Raw genomic sequence first — 22,442 nt, 5'->3', positions numbered from 1 at the left:
ATAGCAATCACTTCCCAAGGTTTGCTGGGCGTTTCAAGAGGTTGTAGCAGTCCCGGGGGTTTGCCCTGCGATCGTTTCGCAGCGGCACAAACGGGACAGCTGCGGATGAAGGAGTCAATGTCGGAACGCATTCCCCCCCACCAGAACTGTCTGCGCAATAAGTGAAGGGTTTTCAGAAACCCAAAGTGCCCAGCTGTTTTGGCTCCATGAGCTAAATGTAAAACGTCCTTCCGGAGAGCTTTGGGTACATACAATTTCGAGTCCTTGTACCAGGACCCTCCCTGTTCCAAAACACCAGGAGGTAGGGTATGAGCGGAGCGTTCTAAAAGGCACTGGTCCCGAAGGACATTTAAAAAGGACTCGGAGATGGGGATTTTGGAGGGGCCCCCCCCGTCGGCCATGGAGATCTTAGAAACAGTTATGGGGCTAGTGCTTACGTGCGGCGGCGCGCAGACTGCAGGCGGCTGGGCGGCCGGAGGGGTAGGAAGGGCGGGAACGCCGGTCTGTTGCGGTGGCGGCTGGGCAGCCGGTTGGGCTGGCGGAGCTTGTAAGTTGGGTAAGGCGTGCTGATGCTGGGATCGAGTTTGCACAGCCAGCATAGGTAGGGCCCCACGTTGCATAGGGGTGAACAGAGAGTTGGTGGGTCTCTCGAGTTTTACCGGATATTGTGGTAAACGGGAGAGGGCATCCGCGAGAACGTTCTGCTTCCCAGGGACGTGCTTCAGGGTGAAACGGAACTGAGCAAAGAACTCCGCCCACCGTTGTTGTTTCGCCGATAGCTTATGGGACCCCGTGAGGGCAGCTAGATTTTTGTGATCGGTCCAAACCTCAAAGGGGACTTTAGACCCTTCCAAGAATTGCCGCCATAGAGTCAGTGCATGATGAACTGCTGAGGCCTCTTTCTCCCAGATGGGCCAGTTTAATTGAGCGTGCGCAAATTTTTTTGAAAAGTAAGCGCAAGGGTGAAGAAGACCATCCGGTCCTTGCTGGAGGAGAGCCCCTCCCATGGCTACATCGGAAGCATCGACTTGCACAATGAACATTTGATTTGGGTCTGGGTGCCGTAGCACCGGCTCCGAAGTGAAGAGGCGTTTGAGGGCCAGAAAAGCGGCTTGGCATTGCTCAGTCCATAGGATTTTTGCGGAGGGCAAGGCAGCCGAGCTTACTTTTCCCTTAGTTTTCAGTAGGTCCGTAATGGGTAGAGCCACCTGGGCGAAGTTAGGGATGAATCCCCGATAAAAGTTTGCAAATCCCAGAAATTGTTGTACTTGCTTACGGTTGGTGGGGGGAGTCCAATCGAGGACGGCTTGGACTTTGGCGGGGTCCATGCAAAGACCTTGGTGGGAGATGATGTATCCCAAAAACGTGAGTTTGCTTTGATGAAATTCGCACTTAGCTAGTTTTGCGAAAAGTTGATGATCACGCAGGCGTTGCAGAACTTCCCGGACCAGAGCCACATGCTCGTTCATAGTTTTCGAATAAATGAGAATGTCATCTAAATAGACCACCACCCCACGATATAGAAGGTCATGTAGGATTTCATTGATGAGTTGCATGAAGACCCCCGGGCCCCCTTTTAATCCGAACGGCATCACAAGGAATTCATACATTCCGAAACAGCTAGAGAAGGCAGTGAGGTGCTCATCCCCTTCGCGAATACGGACTCGGTAGTAAGCTTCCACCAAGTCTAATTTAGAGAACACACGGCCTTCCTGTAATTGTCCCAAAATATCCGATATTAATGGGATAGGATAGGCGTTGGTCTGGGTAACCGCATTGAGCTTTCTGAAGTCAATGCACAGGCGAAGGTCGCCCTCTTTTTTCCGGACGAAAAACGCGGGGGCCGAGTTTGGGGCATTCGAAGGGCGAATGAACCCTCTGGCGAGGTTTTTGTCCAAAAAGTCCCGGAGGACAGTGCGCTCGGAAGCGCTCATAGGGTAAATCTTACTCTTGGTTAATGTGCAGTCCTTTACCACTTCAATCGCACAGTCTGAGGCCCGGTGGGGGGGTAAGGCATCACATTCCCTAAGGTCGAAGACATCTTCAAAGTCCCGGTATACAGCGGGTAGAGCCGGTGGTGCTGGGGCAGTAGAGGTTAATGCTGGAACGGGCGGATATAGCAGAGCAAAGTTTTGCCGATGCTGGTCGCAGGTGGGACTAGCGAAGGAGATAGTGTTTGTTTCCCAATCAATACTGGGACTATGTCCTTTAATCCAGTTAATTCCCAAGACCACTTCAAATCGGATAGGGGCTATAGTGAAGTCTATTTGTTCCCAGTGGGAACCAATTCCCATTGCCACCCCTATGGTGCGGTGATCAACTGGACCCCCCTGGAAATGGCTTCCGTCCATTTGGGCAAATTGGACGGGGGCGGGTAAAGCCTCAGAGTCGGCTCTGAGTGCAGCAAAAGTGGCTTCGCTTATGAGAGTGCGACAGCAACTGGAGTCAATTAGTGCTTTGACGGGGAGTTGTGGGCCACCGTTAAGGTGTTGTAAAACTGCATCCACGTAGACGGTGGAGTCCACTTCTTTGATTTTGGTAGGAGCATTCGGTTTGATAGGAAGATCCTGAGAGGTCTGTGGAGACGCTCCATTCACCACAGACCGGAGCCGTTTTTTGACAAGTCGAGGGGAGATTCCAGGTTTAAGGCTGGAGAAATCCAAGGATTTTCCTCATCCGAAGAGGGAAAGTTGTCCCCCAATGGGGCACTTGTAATCCGAGACCCGGCGGGGTCGTTGGTAGTAGGCAGGGAGGCTGGGTCCCCGGCATGGAGTGCAGAGGGTGTGGGTCTTCCCGGAGCTGCGCTGCGGGTGGCCGCGGTGCCTCTGCGTGGTGGACGACCTCGGGCGCGGGTTGTCGTGCTGGGACGAAATAATTCCTGGCGGCGCGGGCAAACGGCTGCAAAGTGGCCCATTTCTCCGCAAGTAAGACAGGCACCCCTCTGAAATCGGGCTTCACGTTCCTGGGGCGGACGTGGGGGATTTCGTGGGACGAGCAGTGGTGCCTTGGGTTGAGGCTTTTGGGTGCCTTTTTCCTTGTGCTTTTGACGGACGAGAGAAATAAAGCGTCGGCGGCTTTCCACTTCCTCGGCTAATAGGATCCAGTCTTCGAGGGTATCGGGATCGCCCCGCATGTAAGACCAGTTCAGAATGTCAGGATGCAAGGCTTCCCTGAAATGATGGATCAGGGTGGTCTCGGGCCAACCTACAATTTTACTTGCCAGTCGTTGAAATTCATCGGCAAATTCTCGAACTGTAGCAGAGCCTTGTTTTAATTGTAAGAGTTCCGTTTTGGCTCTTTCCCCCAGGAAGGGGTCCTCAAACCTCCTTCTCAGGGCAGTCATGAAGTTGTTGAGGGAACAAATAGCACGAGAGCGGGTGTCAAACTGGAGGACCATCCAGTCAGCCGCTTTACCTGTCAGAAGGGAAGCTACGTAACGCACCCGGCTATCTTCCGTGGGGAAAAGTTGTCCTTGTTCTCGCATATAACTGTCCACTTGATGCAAGAAACAAGGCAAAGTCTCGAGAGATCCGTCGTACGTAGTCCTCAATTTGAGTTGCTTCCAAGGGCCGGGCGCAGGTTGGCCCGGTTGCACGGGTGGTCCAGGCGGAGGAACACCAGGAGCTCCAGGAGGCAAGGGTGGAGCAGGCACATTAGCGGGTGGTTGGGGTGGCTGTACGGGTACCCCCTGACCCGGTATCGGAACGGGCTGTCTCTGAGCTATCAGGGTTTGTTGTAATTGCCTGTTCTCCTGAAGCATACGTTCCATTAGTTCCTGGAGTTGATCAACACGGTCGGAGAGCTCCCGATTCTGGGCTCGTAAGAGATGAACCTCCTCACTTGAGCCACCAGTAAGATGAGGTTTACTGGTCCGGAAGCTTGTAGCCCATTGAGAGCTATCCCCATATAGATCCTCGTCTTCAGACTCTCCTGAGTCTCGACGTCGGTCAGCCAAAGGGCGTGCGCGTTGGGTCGCGCGCGACGGGACAAACGCCGGGGAAAAAGACAGACCTGATAGCCCTTGTACATTGTCCTTGGGGCGCGTGTCCACGTTCGCCCGATCCCTAATCCTTGCTGCAGCCGCCCTGGCTGCTTCCGCAGCTTCTCTCTCTCTTGCGACCTTAGCCGCTTCGGCGGCTTGCTGATCCGCAAGAACTTTGGCGTTCTCAAGTCTTAGGGCAGCCTCTGCCGTAATGCGCGGCAAAAGTTCTGTCTCCAGGAGTGAGAGTATGGGGTCGGGTTCCCCGCCCAGCAGAGGTTGTACTCGAACCGCCAGTGCGGGTGCCTCGGCTCCAAAAGTCGAGGTCAAAACTTGAGCCAAGGTGGCGACCGGGGTGTCCTTTGTACATTCCACAAGGAGAAGAGCGGTGCTAATAGTGACTCGCTTGGCCTCAGCCTGACAGCTGGCTGCATCCGGGATCAGGGAAAAACCCTCCGGCGGGGCTCCCGCCATGGTAGAAAGAGTTTCTCGAGAAATAAGATTATCCAAAAGTCCAGTTAATATTTGTAAATCCTCAGTTGCCAACCGGGCATCGTCCAGTAATTGATCCAAGTCTTGAAGATCTAAACGAGTATCAGTATCCTCCAACGTCAACATCCAGAGAGTTCCTTTAAGAGATTGCCACTGTTCCTGTACCAGTCCCCTCAAGCGGCAAACCTCTCGGGTAGTCCGGAAAAGTTCAGCGATTAAGTCTTGTAACAGAGTAGGATCCTCAGAGAAGGGCTCCAGGGTAGTAGATCACCTGGAGAGCTGCACAGCTCCCATCCAAGTGGCAGGCGAACCCCCCTGGGCTCCAGCCTGGCTAGTAGAATGGTGAAGGGATAGCTGTCATAATGTCAGCCCTTGGCCCACAGAACCAGAAATCACCACAAAGTCATATAGAGTTCAAACAGATGGCTTTTACTGGTCAAATAGGCATACAGTGCAAACGAATAAAATGACAGCTATGAGAGACTCACTAGCTGGGAGATAATATAAGGCAGAAAAGGCGGGAGATTACAAGCATAGGCTGAATACAGTTTCCCAGGAGCTGAGTTCCCAGGCCTAGGTATGCGACCTTGAGGGCCAGACAGTACAGCGCAGAGACAGAGGCAATAACGAAACCGAGATAGCAGCCTGACACTGCCCCAGGATGTGGTGATGGCTGCCAGCTTGGAGAGCCTTAAGAGGGGAGTGGACATATTCATGGAGGAGAGGGGTATTCACGGCTGTTAGTTAGAATGGATACTAGTCATGCTGCATACCTGTTCTAGTATCAGAGGAGCATGCCTATTATCTTGGGTGCTGTGGAACACAGGCAGGATGGTGCTGCTGCACTCGTCTTGTTGGGTGGGCTTCCTGGAGGCCCCTGGTTGGCCCCTGTGTGAACAGACTGCTGGACTTGATGGGCCTTGGTCTGATCCAGCAGGGCCTTTCTTATGTTCTTATGAAAGGAGCTCCAGTCCCCCTAAAAGTCTTGGGGTCCCTCTGCCGTACTCTTCTGTCCTCTTGGGCCTCCAGTGCTGTCCTGCCTGAAGCTTTGCTCGGCCTCCTCCCCCAGACAGGCAGCGCTGGACTCCTCGGAAAACCAGGGCTTGCCAGGGCTGCCCCGGTGAGTGGCGCTCGGCCAGGCTCCCGAGTGCAGAGGCCAGGAGGTCTCTGGCGGAGCCGCTTCCCCGATTTCTCCTCCTCCTCCTCCTCCTCCTTTCCTCCATCTCAGCTGCTTTCCTGGACAGGCGGGGGGGGGGCTTTCCAGGCAAGGGGCCCTCGGGATGATTAATTGGCATGACTCACTGCAGTCCCCGTCGCTGTTGTCGTGGTTTCCTGCATCTCGCCAGGTAGGCTGCTCTGTTCCCTGGGCAGGCAGCGACTGCAGAGGTCGGCATACATCTGGGCACCTCTGGAGCCCCTGCAGCAGCAGCAGTGGGGCAGGCTTGGGCCCCACTCAGCTAAGCAGCATGCTGGTGGGTGGCCCTGGGCTGAATGGGGGGTTGTGAGGATCAAGTGGGGAAGCATGTACCCCCCCCACCCCTGATTTCCTTGGAGGAAAGGCAGGATCAGGGGGGCAGAGAGATGGCGCTCAGCTGGCCATCTAGGTGGAAACCAGAGGAGGGCAGAGGGGCTCTGCTTGAGACTGCCAGGGTGGAAGGACAAGGCCCCTGGACAGGCCTGGCGACACATCCCCCACCCCAGGGACCAGCCAGCACGCATCCAGCCCAGACAGCCAGGAAGGAAGGAATGCCGGGTGCTCAGCACGGAATGGGCCAGTCCCAGAATGGGCATCTGGGGCTGGCTCCTCTCTTCCCCCCCCCTCCAGCTCCTCCGTGGAGCTCCTGGGATGTCTCGAGGCAGCAGGTGCCCCGAATCCGAGACGGCCTCGGGGGCGGCGTGGCCATCTCAGCAATTTGCTCTGTAAGCAGGGATGGATCGGCGGCAAGACGATATCCGAGGCAGCGTCAACTAAGACGGGATTAGCAGCTGAGGTCAAGCATGCCTGAGGCGCGGGCCTCCTGCCGATAAGTCAAGGGCCGGCTTCAAGGGGTCCGGCCCCCAGGAGGAGGCCCGGCAACAGCCCTGGGGAGGCTACAAGGAGGGTTGCCAACTCCGGGTTGGGAAATTACTGGAGATTTGGGGGTGGAGCTTGGGAAGAGTAGGGTCTGAGGACCGGAGGGGCCTCAGCAGGGTGTAATACCATAGAGCCCCACCTTCCAAAGCAGCCATTTTCTCCAGGGGAACTGTTCTCTGTAGTCTGGAGATCACTTGTAATTCCGGGAGATCTCCAGGCCCCCCCTGGAAGCTGGCAGCCCTCGTTACAAGTCAGCTCCCAGCTACGGGGGTCTCCACTCTTGTAGGCCCATGCCTGGGCATTGGTCATTGTGCCCGATGGACAAGCCGGATGAAGACTGACTCCAGAGGGCAAGGGCGGGACGGACGGCTTCTGCTTCTTCCAGGTCTCGATCCATTGGACCTCCTCACTGGTAACAGAGCCATGTGGTTGGCAGGCCACGGCCTTGCAGGAAGGGCTCCCACGCCCTGGGGGTGAGGGGTGGCGTGGAAGGCTGCCCACCAGAGAGGGAAGTGTGTGCCACCCAAGAGACTTCCTCTGGATTGTCTGCACTTAAGAACAAGACCCAGAAAAGGTTCACGGAGTGATCAACAAGGCATCTTTTCCTTGCAAAAAATGTGTCTCCCCCTCCTCAAAAATGCTGCAGAGCCCCCAAGGGCCAGATGCTTTCACTTCCGGGCCCAAGGTGCTCCACCCGTGGCCAGGTGGGCTCACCTGCCTGAAGCTGGAAGGCAACGGAGAAAACACGCCCGCCGAGGATGCCCTCACCCTCGGCCCTCCTCAGTCAGCGCCAGAGCCAGTGTGGGGAGGGGGGAGGGAGGCTGCGGCAGAGCACTGGCCAGGTCACAGCAGCCCCCCACCCCCCCGGAGGAAGAACTGGCCGTGGGGGCCAAGACTTGTCCTGCTCCTGCCCCAAGACTGAAGGCTCCGAGGGGGGGCGGTGCAGCCAGGGGGTGTGGGAGAGTGACCCTGGGAAGCACCGGAGGATGGCGGGGACACCGCTCTTCCCCCGCGCGGAATGCGGCTCCTGCCACTGCCAATCCTTGCAGAAACCGAATCGCAGGGGCAGGAAAGCTCCAGCCTCTCTCTGTGCCTCCGGGCCAAGAGAAGCCCCTCCTAACCAGCCAGATTCCACTGGAGGATCCAGGGATAGCGACCGGGCCACGTCCCCCCCCCGCCCCAGTCTCCCACCACGCAGCACGGGGGGTGGCCTGGGGAACAGCAGCTGCTCTCCAGCCACAAATGTCAGACTTCTTGGGCAAGGGCCGCCTGGGCCTTGGCTGGCCTCTCCCTCCTCTCCATGCCGGCACGGCAGGAAGCACCTTCCCTCAGCCAGTGTGTGTGTGTGTGTGTGGGGGGGTGCCGTTCAAGGGAGTCCTCTAGTGAGAGGAGCCAGAGGCTGCCGAGGCTGCCCTTCCAGACCCCGCACTTGACAAACCCAGCCCAAATCAGTGAGCAGCTGAAGCACCGGGAAATGCAGGAGGTCGAAGCCTCGGGCTCTCCTGGCAGGGGGCAGAGCTCTGTTGCAGAGGGAGGGGGCTTCACGACTGGCAAAGGCCAAAGCTCTGTGCAAGCGGCCCCGATCTGGCCCTGGACACAAAGGAGCAGCGGAAGCGAGGGGAAGCTGGCGCTCTCCAGGACCTCAGCCTCCCCCCCCCATGAGACATTCCCAACACGGCCCCTCGGTGAGCATGCCACTCTCTCTTGGCATGCCACTCTCTCTTGGCCGCAGCCTGTCTGCCAACAGCAGCAATCAGAAAAGGCTTTGCAAATAGCAACTCAGCACTCATGGGAATGGCGTTCCGTGCAGCCTCAAGAGGAGCCCAGGAGGGAAGCTGGAACAAGCCCAAGAGAAGACCGGGTGGGGGAGAGACCCAGTTGGGCGGCAGACCTTGCTGCTTCCCCCCACACACACACCGCACCATTACTAGCCTAATGTCCGTTTCAGGCGTCTGTCCCTAGCATCCCATAAGCAAACTCATCCAGGCAGGTAGCTCTGAAGCAGTAATACTTTATTAGGAGCAAAAGACAGATTAAAGGACTGACTGCCTACAGGCAGGTGAGGCTAGTAATGGGGAACACAGGCAGGTTACACGTTAAAGACACTATGGACTGAAAAGGTAAACATTGCTAGGCAACCTCGAGATAAGCGGTTCCCAGGAAGACAGACTAAACATTACCACAGCTGCAGAAAACAGGATGAGCGAAACTGTACACAGACGTTCATAGGCATGAGAACCAAGGTCTTGACTTGTGGCCAGAACCTGGCCTGACTCGTGTCAAGAGCCTTTGCTCCAGCAAAAAAGGCAAAGGCCTGCCACTGGGGAGGAGAGTCCCCCGCTGCACCAAGAGCAGGCTGCTGGGGATGCATGGGGTCCTTCTCCACGTTCACTTCAGAAGGTTTGCGCATGAGGGACCTCTTTGCTTGTATTGCTGCATTTACCTCTGTTTCCGCTGGCAAATCCGTGATACAGGCTTTCCACCCCACGTGGATGACATTTTACAGCCACGTTGCAGAGAGTGCCACGGGTGACTGGGAAGCTGCCCCTGCCGTTTCACATCTTTCCGGGCCAGTGGCACTTCTTGTCAGGATGCCCAGCAGCCCCTCCCCCACAGCTCACCCTCCCTCCCCATCCTGCGGCAGCCCGGCCCAAACTGCAGGCTGGCTCTGGTCTCCAGCACCGCAGGCCCCTCCCGCAAGCCGGCACTCGGTGCTCTCCCTGCTGTTCCGTCTCCAGCCCTGTGCAGCAGGCCCCCCCGTGCGTCAGAGCGACCGGAAGGGCCTGCCGCCTGCCGCTGAGCCAAGCCGTGCGGCCCAACTGGGCCAGGCCCCGGCCAGCTGCTGGGAGCAGCCCTTTCCCACAGTCTGGGGCGCTGACACATCCCTCCCCCCCCCACGCCACCGCCAGGCTTGGCCTGCTGACAAGGCGGCCTCCCAGCGGCTGCTGAGAGCTGCCGATTAGCTTGGCCTGACTTTGGCACCGGCCTGCTGGGTGCGTGCCGAGGGATGCAGGCGGCCGGGGGGGGGGGGCAGTCCCTCCGCCGCTCCTGAGCAGAGGCTAATCCGCTGAAAGGCTCACTCAAGCAAGCCGCCTCCTCCGCTTGGCACGGCTCCCTCCTGCCAAGGCCTTTCCTTGGCTTCTGGGCCTGGCCGGCTTTTTACAGGAAGGAAAACGACAGCCGTGAGCCAGGACAATGAAGCTAGACCAGCATCGGAAAGACCCGTAGATGGGGACGGCTCTTGCAAGGCATTTCTTCTGGATGGACTGCAGGCACAGCCGGAGGGGGGAGGCACGCTGGATCAGGAGCACGGCAAGAGTGGCGCATCTCTCCTGTGCACCCCTGCAGTGAGGGCTCCAGTGAGTGCTTCTTGCAGGGGACTCACGCTGGGCGAGGGGCAAGAGCTCGAGCCCAGCGGTGGGCGCCCTGACCCAGGCTAGCCCACTCCTGTCAGGTCTCGGAAGCTCAGCAGGGTCAGCCCAGGTTGGTTAGTCCTTGGATGGGAGACCACCTAGGAAGTCTAGAAGCCGGCAACGGCAAACCTCCTCTGTTGGCCTCATGCCCTGAAAACCTAGCAGAGGTGCCAGAAGTCGGCTGCAACTTGGCGGCACCTTTCCACAGGGGCATCAGAAGAGGCACAGGCAGAAAGGAGAAGAGGGCTAGGGGGTGCCAGCCTCCATCTCCACAAAAGAGGGCCCTGTGGTGCCAACGGGGGGGGGGGGTCACAGCTGGTGCAGCTTCCCACTCCCAGTTCTGCCAGCCAGGCTGTGAGTTGCCTCTGCCACACTGCCACATGCCCATCTGTTCCCCGGCCAAAGGCAGAGCTGAGCTCTCCTTTGCCAGAGGGTCTGGGCCTTTGGAGTTCCTCCAAGGGCGATTCCTGCTGGCCTGGCTCTGCCAGCCTCTGCTCACGTCCTACGCCCCCCCCCCCCCGGATCTCCCAGGAGCCTCATCCATCCATTCATAGGTCGCCAGAGCAGGTCACGAATGAACAGGTGATTCATTAACAACGTGGCTCTGGCAAGCCAGGCAGCGGCTCCCTGGATTCCCTGGGACAAAGGTCCCCTCCCCAGCCTCTTAAAGGGGACTGGGGAAGAAAGCAAGGAAGGGGGGTGGGAAAGAAAGGAGAGCCCAGCGTGGCCCTTCCTCTCTTGCTGGATTTTGCAGGTGCCGGGAGCGAGGGCCAGCCACCCTCCCCAGGAGGACACTGGGTTCTCTGCTCTATGTTCAGGTATGGGGCAGTCCACAGACAGCCCCCACCCCACCCCCACTGCAAGGGCAAGCAGGAACACAGGGTGGCCCTTCTGGGGAACCCAGGCTGGGGCAGAGAGGGAGGTGGCCGGCCACGGCGAGAGACTCGCCTGGCGAGTCGGAAGCTCTCTGGCCTGTGGGGCTCAGGGTGGCCTGGAGCGGCATCCTGGGTGGGGTGGGGTTGCACAAAATGAGGGGAAAGCGAGAGGGTGGCTGGATTTGCCCTCAAGCGGCCTGCAAAGCCCCCCCCCCCACAACTCACCCACCGCCAGGCCTCAGGGGCCAAGAAGCAGGTCAGTGGGGAGGGGCTTCTGGGGGGCCTGAAAGTACCCAGAGCACAAAAAGCACCGTAGGAGAGGAGAATTAAGCAAGCTGCCTTGGGGGCCGGCTGTCAGAAAGGTGGGGTAAAAATGAAGAAAAGAAATAATAAATATAACAGAAAATTGGGGGCAGATTAAAGGTTTGTTGGTGGGTGTATGGGAAGGAGAAAAGGAAGCAGGAAACGCTGAGGATGTGGGGGTTGCAGGAGAAAGGAACGAAGAAACAGTGGGGGGGGGAGAGAGAGAGATGGGGGGAGTGAAGTGTCCCTCACAAGTCCTTGCGGGTTCTCCCCTGTGCAACTTGGCCCAGAATCCATGCCACGAGGCCATTGGCTTTCCAGCAGGTAGAACCTGCCAGAGGGAGTGGAGGAGGGAAAGCTGAAGACCGGGGCCTTGAGAGGGCAGATAAAGGATACCGCCTGGACCCACAATAGACTGACCACTCAGGCAGGGCCTGGTTGATGCAACAAAGTCCCAGAAATCTCCCCAGCTCTGTTGGGAAAGTCCCAGTGGGAGCCCAGTGGGACGGTGGCATCTGCAAAGGTCACAGATAAACATGGGCGCAACAGAAACCAGAAGCCCTGCTGCCCCCCACATGCTCTGGGAACGGCACAGCACAGGGCGCCCGCGACCCTGCTTTCCCCCCGGGGAGGGCTAATCCTGCTTGGCTCAGAGGCCCTCCTGGCTCTGCTCAGGCGGTTCAGCCCAGCTGGCAGAGCTCCAGGGACGGCTAATTCCCCTGGGAAAGACACCGATGAACACGTGATGAAGCTGCCTTGCCCTGAATCAGACCACGAGTCCCTCAAGGTCAGCATTGTCCGCTCGGACTGGCAGCAGCTTTCTCAGGCTGAGGACTTTCCGTCCCCTACTGCCTGACCCTTTCTTGCTGGAGATGTTGCTGGAGATTGAACCTTTCACACGCAAAGCAGAGGCTCTGCCACTGAGCCACTGCCTCTCCCTGGAGAAAGCCACGGAAGGGTCAGCGGGCATCCTCTGCAACTGCGCCAGGGGTGCATGAGCTGCTGAGGGGGGGAGGAATGCCATGGGGCAGGAAGACGGGCTGGCGGGTGGACCCGAGAGCTCTCGTGCGCAGACGTTTCCAAGGCCAGGGGAAACAAGAGACGTACAAGCAAGGGAAGGGCTGCAGAGTGAGGGGGATTGAGGTTCTAGCAAAACTACATTTATATTCTCTTTTTATAAAGTGTTGATCATCACAGATATTGTTGGATTTGGGGGAATTGGATGGAGGCAGGAAAATGTCACGTTTGGCAAGAGAATGTCTTCACGTGCAGGATAGTTTGCCAGGCCTGAGACTGAGGTCTGCCTCACAACCGAATTCTCAAATGCCATCTTTTGATTCTCAAAATCCAGCTGCATTTTTAAATTGTGCGGAATTCCTCCCCACCACCCGTTGCTCCTCCTGGATTGGGCCTTGTCAGCATGCAGAGGGCGTTTTTGTCTACATCGAACTTGGCTTAGCTGCATTTTTCTTCCCATTTTACCCCCACCCCGTGAGCTGAACGAAAGGGCCAGCGCTTGACCAAAGCTGCATATGAAGTCCCTAGTAGGCAGAGGAGGGGGTGAACCTTGATCTCAATCCAGCTCTGTAGACACTGGGCCACACTGCTTCTGGCTGTTCACCTGCTTACAGACAGAAAGGGGGGGACTAATGGGGGAGGGAAGCTAGGACTTTGCCGGATGAGGGCCAGATGTCTGTCTCCCTCCCTCCCCCGAAGACGGGCCCCGCCCTTTTCCTTTGGGAAAAGAGCAACTGATCCCGGGGCTCCTTGGCCGGCTGAGATCCTGGCTCTGGCAGGCGGGCAGCTCGTTCCCAGTTTGTGCCGGCTGCCGCTGGGGTGGTGGTTGCTGGGGGCCCAGGGCCGTGGCTGCTCCTGCCCTTGGCTGGCTGGAGGCGCACCTGAAGCCTCCTGATTGCCTTCATAAAAGAGGCCCCGGCCGGCCTCCGCTTGCCCTGGGACCGCAGCCCCTCCCTCGTTCCCACGTCCCCCCCCCACCCACAAAGCCTTCGCTTGGGCACTGGGCAAGGCTGGGCTTTAACAGCCGCCAATAAAGATAAGTCCGGGCGCAGGGGTGTGCTCCCACGGCAGCAGCTGAAGAGCAGGCGGCTGTCACTCAGGAACTCAGAGCCAAGAAGGGACTGCGGGGGGCCGGGAGGGGGTTGAGCTGGAAGCCTGGCTGGTATGCAGACACAGATGGGGGGGGTGCTAGACGGCCCCCGAGGCAAGCCACTGGGAGAGCCCAGGTTGTCTCACTCAGCACAACTCAGGAAACCCCGTGGAGCTGATCTGACCAGTGTGTCCTACCCAGAGGCAGGGAGGTGGTCTTTGTGCCAGGCCCCCACCATCTGAAGGCAGCAAGGCCTCTCGGCAAGGGGAGCTGGGAACGGCACTCTGTTCAGCAGGGCTGACTGTCCTCCTCGTCTCTCCTGCCCCCCCCCCCGCAATCTGCAGCGAGCCCCCCCCCCGGTTCTTTAGCTGGGGAGGGCAGAAGACACCCGAGGGCCCTTCTCTGCCACACATCTGCTTCCCCTGCTGCTGGGCTGAGTCTTCTGCAGCTGAGCCGGTTCCGTGCAGGTGGCCAGAGAAAAAGCTCCCGCCTCCAAAGCCAATTCTGAGTGCCAAAGAAATGGAGCATCAGTCTCCCAACAGCTCCTGTTTGCCAGACCCCCCCCCCCAACACACACACCTCTGGAATCAGCTACTCTGGGGAGGGAAAGTGGCTCAGTGGCAGAGCCTCTGCTCTGGCAGCAGCTCCAGCAGAAAGGACCAAGTCGTAGGTGAGGTGGGAGACCTCTGCCTGAGACAGCCTGGAGAGCCGCTGCCAGTCCCACTAGACAATACTGACCTTGATGACTGACAGTCTGAGTCTGTACAGGGCAGATTCTTGTGAACACAAACTAAACAAATGTGCATTAAATGATCCAGTTGGCTCAGGTGGGCACGGAGCCATTAAATGGCCCCAGGAGGAGTCTTTTGGGCCCCCACTTGGCTGTTTTTTACGAGTCCATCACAAGGAAAACCCGGCAAGTTCACAAGAAGCCAACGGTGCTGCCCCGGTGCCAGTGGCCAGACCAGCGAGGGCCAAGGGGCTGGAAAGAGGGAGGGGGTTACTGCAGTGACCAGGGGTCTGTCTTGCCCACTATTCTTGGTCCTCCTTAGTCTGCCTTCCTCACTGGGACTGAGGGCCGTTCACAAGTAGAATAAACCCTTTTCAGTCGGTCAGCATTTCACAGGGGTCAGCCAGATGCCCCCAGAAGACATACAAGAAGCTCATTGAGGCCCAAGCCCTCCCCCCAGCGGCAGTATTAAGACTGCTGCTTCTGAACATGGAAGCTTGGTTTAGCCAGTGGTTAGTAGCCACTGATGGAGCTCTCCTTCAAGATCGAGCATCAGCCTTTTAAAGAGACCTCAAACTCATGTCCCGGGCTCCGTCCTGGGCCAGCAAATTCCACACACTAATTACCTGTCCTTTTTTTGTTGTTGCAAAAATACACATGGAAATTGGATTTTAGATTCTTATACCTCTTGTTCCTGAAAAAGAGGCCCCGCAGAGGGTCTCGGGGTTAGGAGGGCCAGGTCTGGTCTTGTGGGCTGAGTATTGGTGCCCTGCCCTGCCCCCACTGAAGACATAACGGGGATTAGATTTATACAGGAGGCACAAGCCTAGTTATTGGTGCTTGTCTTTGAACAACACACCCCACCACCACCACCACCGGGGGGAACGGGGGTCCCTGGACTCAGCCCCCAGGCACTGCTCTCCCCACTCCCCCCCATCGCCACTGACTGCACACGCACCCACAGAGCTGTGGGGCTGGGAACGCTTGCTCAGCAAACATGTCTCTTCTTTCCGGAGCTTCATTTTTCTCACGGTCTCTGAAAAGGCAAGATCAGGTGATATGTGTGGGACTGGCCCGGCCAGGTGCAGACCAGGTAGGGAGGGAGGGAGGGAGAAAGCGGCGGCAGAGGAGGAGGGAAAATGCCACTCTGTGTCCTTGCCCAGCAGAACAAGAGGGGGGGGGGAAGAGAGCTTTTCATTAGAGCCGCGCTCGGTCTTGGCAGGAGGGAGACTCAGGCCAAACCGGCAGAGCGGACTGTGGGAATTTGAGTGTGAGAAAGTCAGTCAAGCGAAGGGAGAAAGGGGGGGGGAACCCTCCAGGCCCTCCGGCAAAATACTTCCCTCCTCCTTGAATTGGCCCAGAAAATGCCACAGCCGGAGCCAGGTAACGCACAAAGGGAAGGGAGCCACGCGGGGCCCCGCAGCCCGGCCAGCAGCCTTGGCACATGCCGGCCGGAAGCCTGGCCAGCCAGCCTCAAGAGCTCCAAAGCAGAGGAGCGCCCAAGGCCGGCTCTGCCACCAGCCAGGGCCCCCAGCGACCCCAACTGGGCTGCGGGTGCCCAAGTAGCCCTGCTGCACCCTGGTCCCCGTCTCCTACCAAGACGCAGGGTTGGGCCAAGGAAGGAGGCCCCGGAGGCCAAGAAATCCAGGCCGGGACATTGAAGGAATCACCCTGACTTCTGGCTCGTTCCTGGGCACGATTCAGACTCCTGGGTTTGGTCTCCAAAGCCCTAACGGGGTTGCGACAGGAAGAGCTTCGGCTCCCCCGCCTCCCCGCCTCTGAGGCCAAGGGGGCCTTCTTAAGCCCCCACCCTCCAAGGGCAACGGCAAGGAACAGGGCCTTCTCCCCAGGCCGCTGCTCCTCTGGGCTGCCACGTGGGCCCGCTGGGGATTTCTGGGTCTCTTCACAGCAGGCTGGCGGCTGAAAGCGGGGAAGAGAAGCGGTGCAGAGACTGAGGCCAGCCCCCGCGGCATCTCCTTCCAGGCACAAGCCCCTCGTCCCCTCCCCCGACGTGGCTTTCCATCTTCTTAGCTTGAGGGGTGCAGACTCCCCCCCCCAGTGCAACTGCAGATGGCCCCCTGGAAATGGGTGCAGACAGGATGCTTCCCCTGCTGCCCCACACCGTCTGCATGGACTGCAAAGCAAAGGCCGGCAAGAGGCTGCAGCAGCTTCCTCAGTTTCCCACCCCCAAGGAACCCCCCGCTTGGCGCTCTTTGTGGGGCAACGCCTGCCCTATGGCTGAAGGGCTCCCATCTGGCCTGCTGCACCCCACCCCACGCAGGTGGGGCAGCAGGACTGCCAGACACCCTTCTCCCTGTGGAGGTGTGGGGAATGCACTCCGCACATGCTGGGAGCCCACTGACACCTAGGCACCCTGAGCCTAGGCACCGGCAGGGAGTGTCCGGGTCCTGGCGACGGTCAAAGGAGAGGAGGGGCGGCGCACACCACCTCCCCAGCTGCACCTCCCGCTCCAGCCCGCCATGCAAACGCACACGGGGGTGGGGCGGGGTGGGGGGCGGAAGGAAGGAAGCCCCGAGGGGGGCCCAGGCTGCTGCTCCCCTGCACGCGCCTCCCCCCCCCCCGTCCTGTGCGACGGATCCGGCCAAGCGGCACCCCGCTCGCTCCCCCCACCCACCCGCCCCTGCGGGCGGCTGCCGTGGCGCCAATCCCGCTCCCCGGCACGCGCTCCGGCTCGCCGCCCGCGCCTGCCCCGCAGCGCCCTTTGCTCGCGAGGAGGCGCGCTGGGCCCGGAGGGGAGGCCCGGCCCCGCCCGCCGCCCTGCAGCGCCGCAAGGGTTAAAGCGGGCGCTTGATTGACGGGGCGGCCTCCGCGCCCCGCTCCCGGCCGCGCGCCATTGGCCGGCGGGGGTTGGGGCGGGCGGCCAATGGGTGGTCGCCGTCCACGAGCGGGGCCGCGTGCCTCCCGCTCCCATTGGCTGAAAGTCACTGTGGGAAAGAAAGTTTGGGAAGTTTCACACGAGCCGCTCGCGTGCGGCGGAGCCTATAAAGGGCGGCCGACAGGCGGGGAGCCGGCCGGGCTGCGGCGGCTGCTGCTGCGGGCGGGCCGGCAGGCAGGAGCGACCCGCGCCCAGCGCCCAGCCCGGAGCGGCGGCGTGCCAAGCAGCGAGCGGCACCGGCAGCAGCAGCAGCAGCAGCAGGCGGCGGGGCGGCCCCGCGGCGGCCGCGCCAGGATGCCCGCCGACCTGATGGAGAAGAGCTCCTCGTCGCCCGTGGCCGCCACCCCGGCCAGCGCCCACGCCACGCCGGACAAGCCGCGCACCGCCGCCGACCACCGCAAGGTAAGGCCAGGGGGCCGCCGCGCCCCCAACCCTCGCCCCCCGCCTCCCCGCCCCCCCCCGCCCGGCTGACCCGCTGCCCGTCCGTCTCCCGCAGTCGTCCAAGCCCATCATGGAGAAGCGGCGTCGGGCGCGCATCAACGAGAGCCTGGGCCAGCTCAAGAGCCTCATCCTGGACGCCCTCAAGAAGGACGTAAGGAGGGGGGGGTTCGGCCACCTGGGGGGCGGGCCGGCAGAGTCACCCCCCACCCCACCCCCAAAGCGGCCCTTTCCCCCGGGGAAGCGGAGCTGTCCAGCCCGGAGATGCGCGGGGGGGGCCCCTGGGGGGGGGCCCCTGGGCGGCGAGCTCCCCCCGGATGCCTCTCACGCGCCCCCCCCTCCCCTCCCCTCCCCCGCCGCTGCCCGCAGAGCTCGCGGCACTCGAAGCTGGAGAAGGCCGACATCCTCGAGATGACCGTCAAGCACTTGCGGAGCCTGCAGCGCGCCCAGATGACGGGTGAGTGGCCGGCCGCGCCCCCCCCCACACCCCCCGCCCACGTGCACGCGCCAGCACGCGCGCTCCCCCCTCTGGGAGGCGACCTCTGCCAGACGTGCGCCTGCCTGCCGGGCCCGCCGCGCCCCCCCGCCTTGGCGCGAGGCGCCTTTCCCACGCTCGGCCCCTCATTTATAGCCGCAGCTCCCGGGGTGTGAGTGGGCCGCAAGGGGGGGGGGGCTGGCAGCTTGCCTGCAGGGAAAGAGGGGGGCGGTGGCCTGGTGCCCCTTCTAGTGCGGGAGGGGGCCCACAGCACCATCCTGTTCCTTTGCCTCTTGCAGGGAGGCTGGCTGCAACCAGGGGGGGTCCCGGCTGTTGCGGGATTCCCCTCCCCCCCCCGTGCAAGGGGAGGGTAGGGCAGGGGTGTGTTTCTGGGAGGCGTTCTTCGGGGGCCTCTTCCTGACAGCTCTTTTCTCCCCCCGCCCCCCAACAGCTGCTCTGACCGCAGACCCTTCAGTGCTGGGCAAATACCGGGCCGGTTTCAACGAGTGTATGAACGAGGTGACCCGCTTCCTCTCCACCTGCGAGGGGGTGAACGCCGAGGTGCGCACCCGCCTGCTGGGACACCTGGCCAGCTGCATGGGCCAGATCAACGCCATGAACTACCCCGCCCCGCAGTCCCCCTCGGCCGCCCAGCACGGCGGGGCCTCCTTTGGGCAGCCCCTGGGGCAGATCCCTGCCGGAGCGGTGCCCCCTGTGGGCAGCGTGGTGCCTTGCAAGCTGACCAGCTCCGCCGGGGAAGGGGCGAAAGTTTACGGCGGCTTCCAGCTGGTGCCGGGCTCCAACGGGCAGTTCGCTTTCCTGATCCCCAACGCGTCGTTTGCTCCACACGGCGGGGCGGTGATCCCCCTCTACGCCAGCGGGGGCTCCGGGCTGCCACCTCCGTCCCTGTCTCCTGCCGCCGGCGCCCCCTCGCTCCCCGCAGACTCGGTCTGGAGACCTTGGTGAGACCCTCGCGGCCGCCAGCCTGTGGACTCGTCTCCCAGAAACCTCTGGCTGCTCTCCGTGGCACGTTGCCCTCTTCCCCCCCCCCTCCAGCGGGAGGGAGCAGAGCTCCTGTTTGCTCCCGATGTGTAAATATGTCCTGTTCGCGTTGGATTGGGCCTTCCATAGCGAAGACTGCTCCCATTTGGATGCCCACTTCTCTTCCCAGGGCTGCCCTCATGGACTGTGGGTGTTCTCGTGGGTGGTGTATCTCCAGGTCCTTCTCCTTTGTCTGGTGTGACTGCCCCCCTCCCCTTTTTTAAGTGACACCAAAGATCTGTTTATAAAACAAAAAAACCCTTCCATTTTTTTGGGAAGTCATTCAACGGAAATAAAAGATGTTTAGCATCCTGCGTGGGCTGTGATCGCAGGGCGCGGCTGAGTCGCCCTGTCTCTGCGCAGGGGAGGCGGCAGCGGGGAAGATGGCTGCGAGCATAGCCCCCCTGGGGTTTTTGGGTGGGCCCCTTGGGGTCCAGCGGGAGCCCAGGGGGGCTGCAAGCAGCCGCCTTCCTTGACCCACAAGGTAGCCCGGCTCCAGTGCTAGCTCAAAGCCTCGGGTGGGAAAGAGCTGGAGATTGGGGGTGGGAGTGGAGTCTAAGGATGGTGGGGCTTGGGGAAGGGCTTCAATGGGGTACAATGCCATGGAGTCCACCTTCCAAAGCAGCCATTTTCTCCAGGGGGACCAATCTCTGTCGTCTGGAGATCAGTTGTAACAGCGGGAGGTCTTCTGCTACCACCTGGAGGCTGGCTGCCCGTGTGTGTGGTTCGGAAGGGGGGGAGGGGCACGGGGGCTTGGCCTGAGGGGAGGGGACTGTTGCTTGTGTCTGCCCCAGGAAGGGTGCAAGGAGGCCGCTGACCCCTGTCCAGCACTGACTGCTTCTCCATTGGTTTTCTGGCCTTTGCTTACAAAAGGGTAACACATCCGTTTGCCAGAGGCCAAGGTGGGAGCTCCATTCAAATGTAGATGGCAGGGGGTGGGTGGAGAGGAGGACTGGGGGATCTGCTTGGCCAGTGCTGGAAACTGACCACTGGTCTCAGTGAGCCTGCTCTCTCTGTGCCCTTGCGTGGGAGGCCGGAAGAGCCCTCTCTGGGGCTCCCAGGCAGGGGGAGGGGAGGGAAGGGGCTGCTCACCCCCAGAAGTGAAGGCCAGGGGCTTTCCGTCCAGGAAGGGGCTGGAAGGGTGATCTCTTGACCCAACAGGAACCAGCTCTCCCTGAAGGCTGGATCCAGAGTTCCCTGGAGGGAGAATCCACATCTCACACTCATGAATAAGCATCATGAAACTGCCGTTTCCTGACTCCGACCCTCTGTCCGTCTCCGACCGGCAGCCACTCTCCAGGGTCTCTGGCAGAGGAAGGTCTTTCCCGTCAGCTGGGGGCTGAACTAGGGTTGCCAGCCTCCAGGTGGTGGCTGGAGATCGCCCACTATTACAACTGATCTCCAGCCAATAGAGATCAGTTCCCCTGGAGAAAATGGCTGCTTTGGCAATTGGACTCTATGGCACTGAAGTCCCTCCCCTCTCCAAACCATACCCTCCTCAGGCTCCAAAATCTCCAGGTATTTCCCAACCCAGAGCTGGCAGCCCTAGGCTGACCCCAGGCTCTCCTGCATGCCAAGCAGAGGCTCTTCTGCTGAGCCATGGGGAAGCTGCTCTTGTTCCTTAAGGAGGATCACCACACTGTCTGGAGTGGGGTGTGTGTGTGTGCTTTCAAGGGCCTCCTGCCCGTTGCCCCCCCCCCCCGCTTCCCCAATGCCAGCAGCTAAGCACAGTTCAACTTGTGGCCTTGCCCTGGTCTGAACGGTTTCCCCTTCCACCTTTGGGGTGAAGCAGACCCCCCACCCCCAGCAAATATGAAAGGGGGGAAACACATCGCTTTTAAATATGGAAGAAGAGAGGGGGAGATAAGCCAGTTCTAGAGGGAAGGCTGTCTTATTCTCATGCAGCAGGGAGGGTGGGGTGTGGATGGGGTGTGTGTGGATGAACCCACCGGCAGGAGGGTGAGTACAAGAGCAGCTGCTTTACCCACCCTCTCTGAAATTCTGCTCTGATGCCCAAAAAAAACGGGTCTCCAGCAGGGTTCTCCTGCTGGCCTGCCTGAATGACTTGGAGCTGACCCCCCCCCTCTTTTTTTACACGGATTTTATGTGGTCTATTTTTTTTTATCAAGTAGCTGCGCCTGCCTGCCTGCCTCCCTCAATGCCCCCCTGCTGCTGTTGCTCAGCCCCTCCCCTGAGAGCCAAGATGCCCCCCCCAGCGCTTGGACCCCAAACTTGTTCTGCATGCTTTGCAAGCCAGCCCTTCCTCCCCTGTGATGATTTAACACTCGGCACATCTGGTGGGGAAGAGGGGCAGTGTTTCCTTTGCCCTAATACAGAAAACATGTGGAGGTGAAGGGAGCAGGTACGCTCTATGCCTCCCCCCATGCGGGGGCAAGATGGGGGGGCAGATAAAGGGCTGCCGGCTCGGGTTTCAGTCCCATAGGCCCCTCCTGCCCTCCTGACTGGGTAACTCGGCACAGACAGGCCGTGCCGTGTCGGGAGCTGCAGGGAATTCCTGGCAAATCCCCCCAAAGGCCTGCCAGATTCCAGACAGCCAGGTGGCCGACCGCATTCAGGTGTCGGGGAAAGGAATGCTGGGCAGGGGGCACGCAGCCCCCCCCCCAGGACTGACTGCAGAGGGGCTGGGGCCGTGATTTGTGACGCCCTGGCCCCCTCCCCACACCAGCAAGCCCTGGCTTGGTACTCTTGCCCCCCATGCAGGTGGCATGCTGCAGAGAGGCCAGAGGGGAGGCGGGTGGTGGGCTGCCCCCCCCCGTGCACCCATCATACCAGAGTCCTGCTCCAGAACGGGGCAGCTGGAAGGGGGAGGCGGAGCAAAGCGCCCCCTCTGCTGGAGTGGACCCTTGTGCCTTCTGGGCCCCGTTGTCGCGGAGAGCTGGAGGGGCTTCCCTCTGGAGGCAGGGCTGGGTTAGGGGGCTACTGCTCAAGCCCCCACCCAGAGACCTCTGCACATGCCCTGGAGTCTGCCACGAAGAAGCGGGCAGGCGGTTGTGGGTCCGAGCTCTGCCCGGAGTGAGCGCGTGCGGCGGATGGGGGGGGGGGCGGCGGAGGGGAAGTGCAGGGATGCGGGATGTGTTAGGGGAAGTGTTAGGGGACTGTCTCCCCCCCCCCCCCGTCCACTGAGCAAAGCTTGAAGCTGCCCTCCAGCACAAGGGACTTCTTTCTCTCCCACAGAAGAGCCCCTTAAATTGGAGGGGGGCTGCTGGGGGTGGGTGGGGGAGGACCGGTTCCTCCAGCCAAAAGCAGGAGACCGGCCGTAAAGTTCCACTCGGTATCTACAGATGCTGCTTCTCCTGGTGTGATGGGACGAAATAGTTCTGTCTAAATTATTCATTCATTTAGTTTATAGCCCTCCTTTCTCACTGACGCTCAAGGCAGACCCCACAACTTCAAACAATGCAAACAGAACGGGTGAATACCCGTGATCAGCAATGCACAAGGTTTTCCTTTTTTTTGACTACCCAAACTGTGTTTTCTATTTTCATCTTTAAAAAAAACAAAAGCACTCCCGCAGGCTGCAAGGGGTGAGGGGCCCCTTGGGGACCCCGGGCCAGGTGGGGCCCTTCTGGCACAGGATCCTTCTTTCACGCTGTGGCTA

At 60.2% G+C, this 22,442-nt stretch overlaps 1 protein-coding gene across 1 annotated transcript; it reads left to right on the top strand.

The window, feature by feature from the left end:
- Positions 1–17,163: 17,163 nt before the first annotated feature.
- HES1 (hes family bHLH transcription factor 1) lies at positions 17,164–18,748 on the top strand. Its single transcript, XM_056850251.1, has 4 exons — positions 17,164–17,271; positions 17,366–17,461; positions 17,677–17,764; positions 18,234–18,748. Exons 1-4 carry the CDS (start codon positions 17,164–17,166, stop codon positions 18,746–18,748), a joined length of 807 nt encoding a protein of 268 aa, XP_056706229.1.
- Positions 18,749–22,442: the final 3,694 nt, after the last annotated feature.

Source organism: Euleptes europaea, chromosome 5, assembly GCF_029931775.1.
Source record: "Euleptes europaea isolate rEulEur1 chromosome 5, rEulEur1.hap1, whole genome shotgun sequence".
NCBI lineage: Eukaryota > Metazoa > Chordata > Lepidosauria > Squamata > Sphaerodactylidae > Euleptes > Euleptes europaea.
The sequence above is the reverse complement of the archived record's forward strand: the minus strand, read 5'-3'. Positions and strand labels throughout refer to the sequence as shown.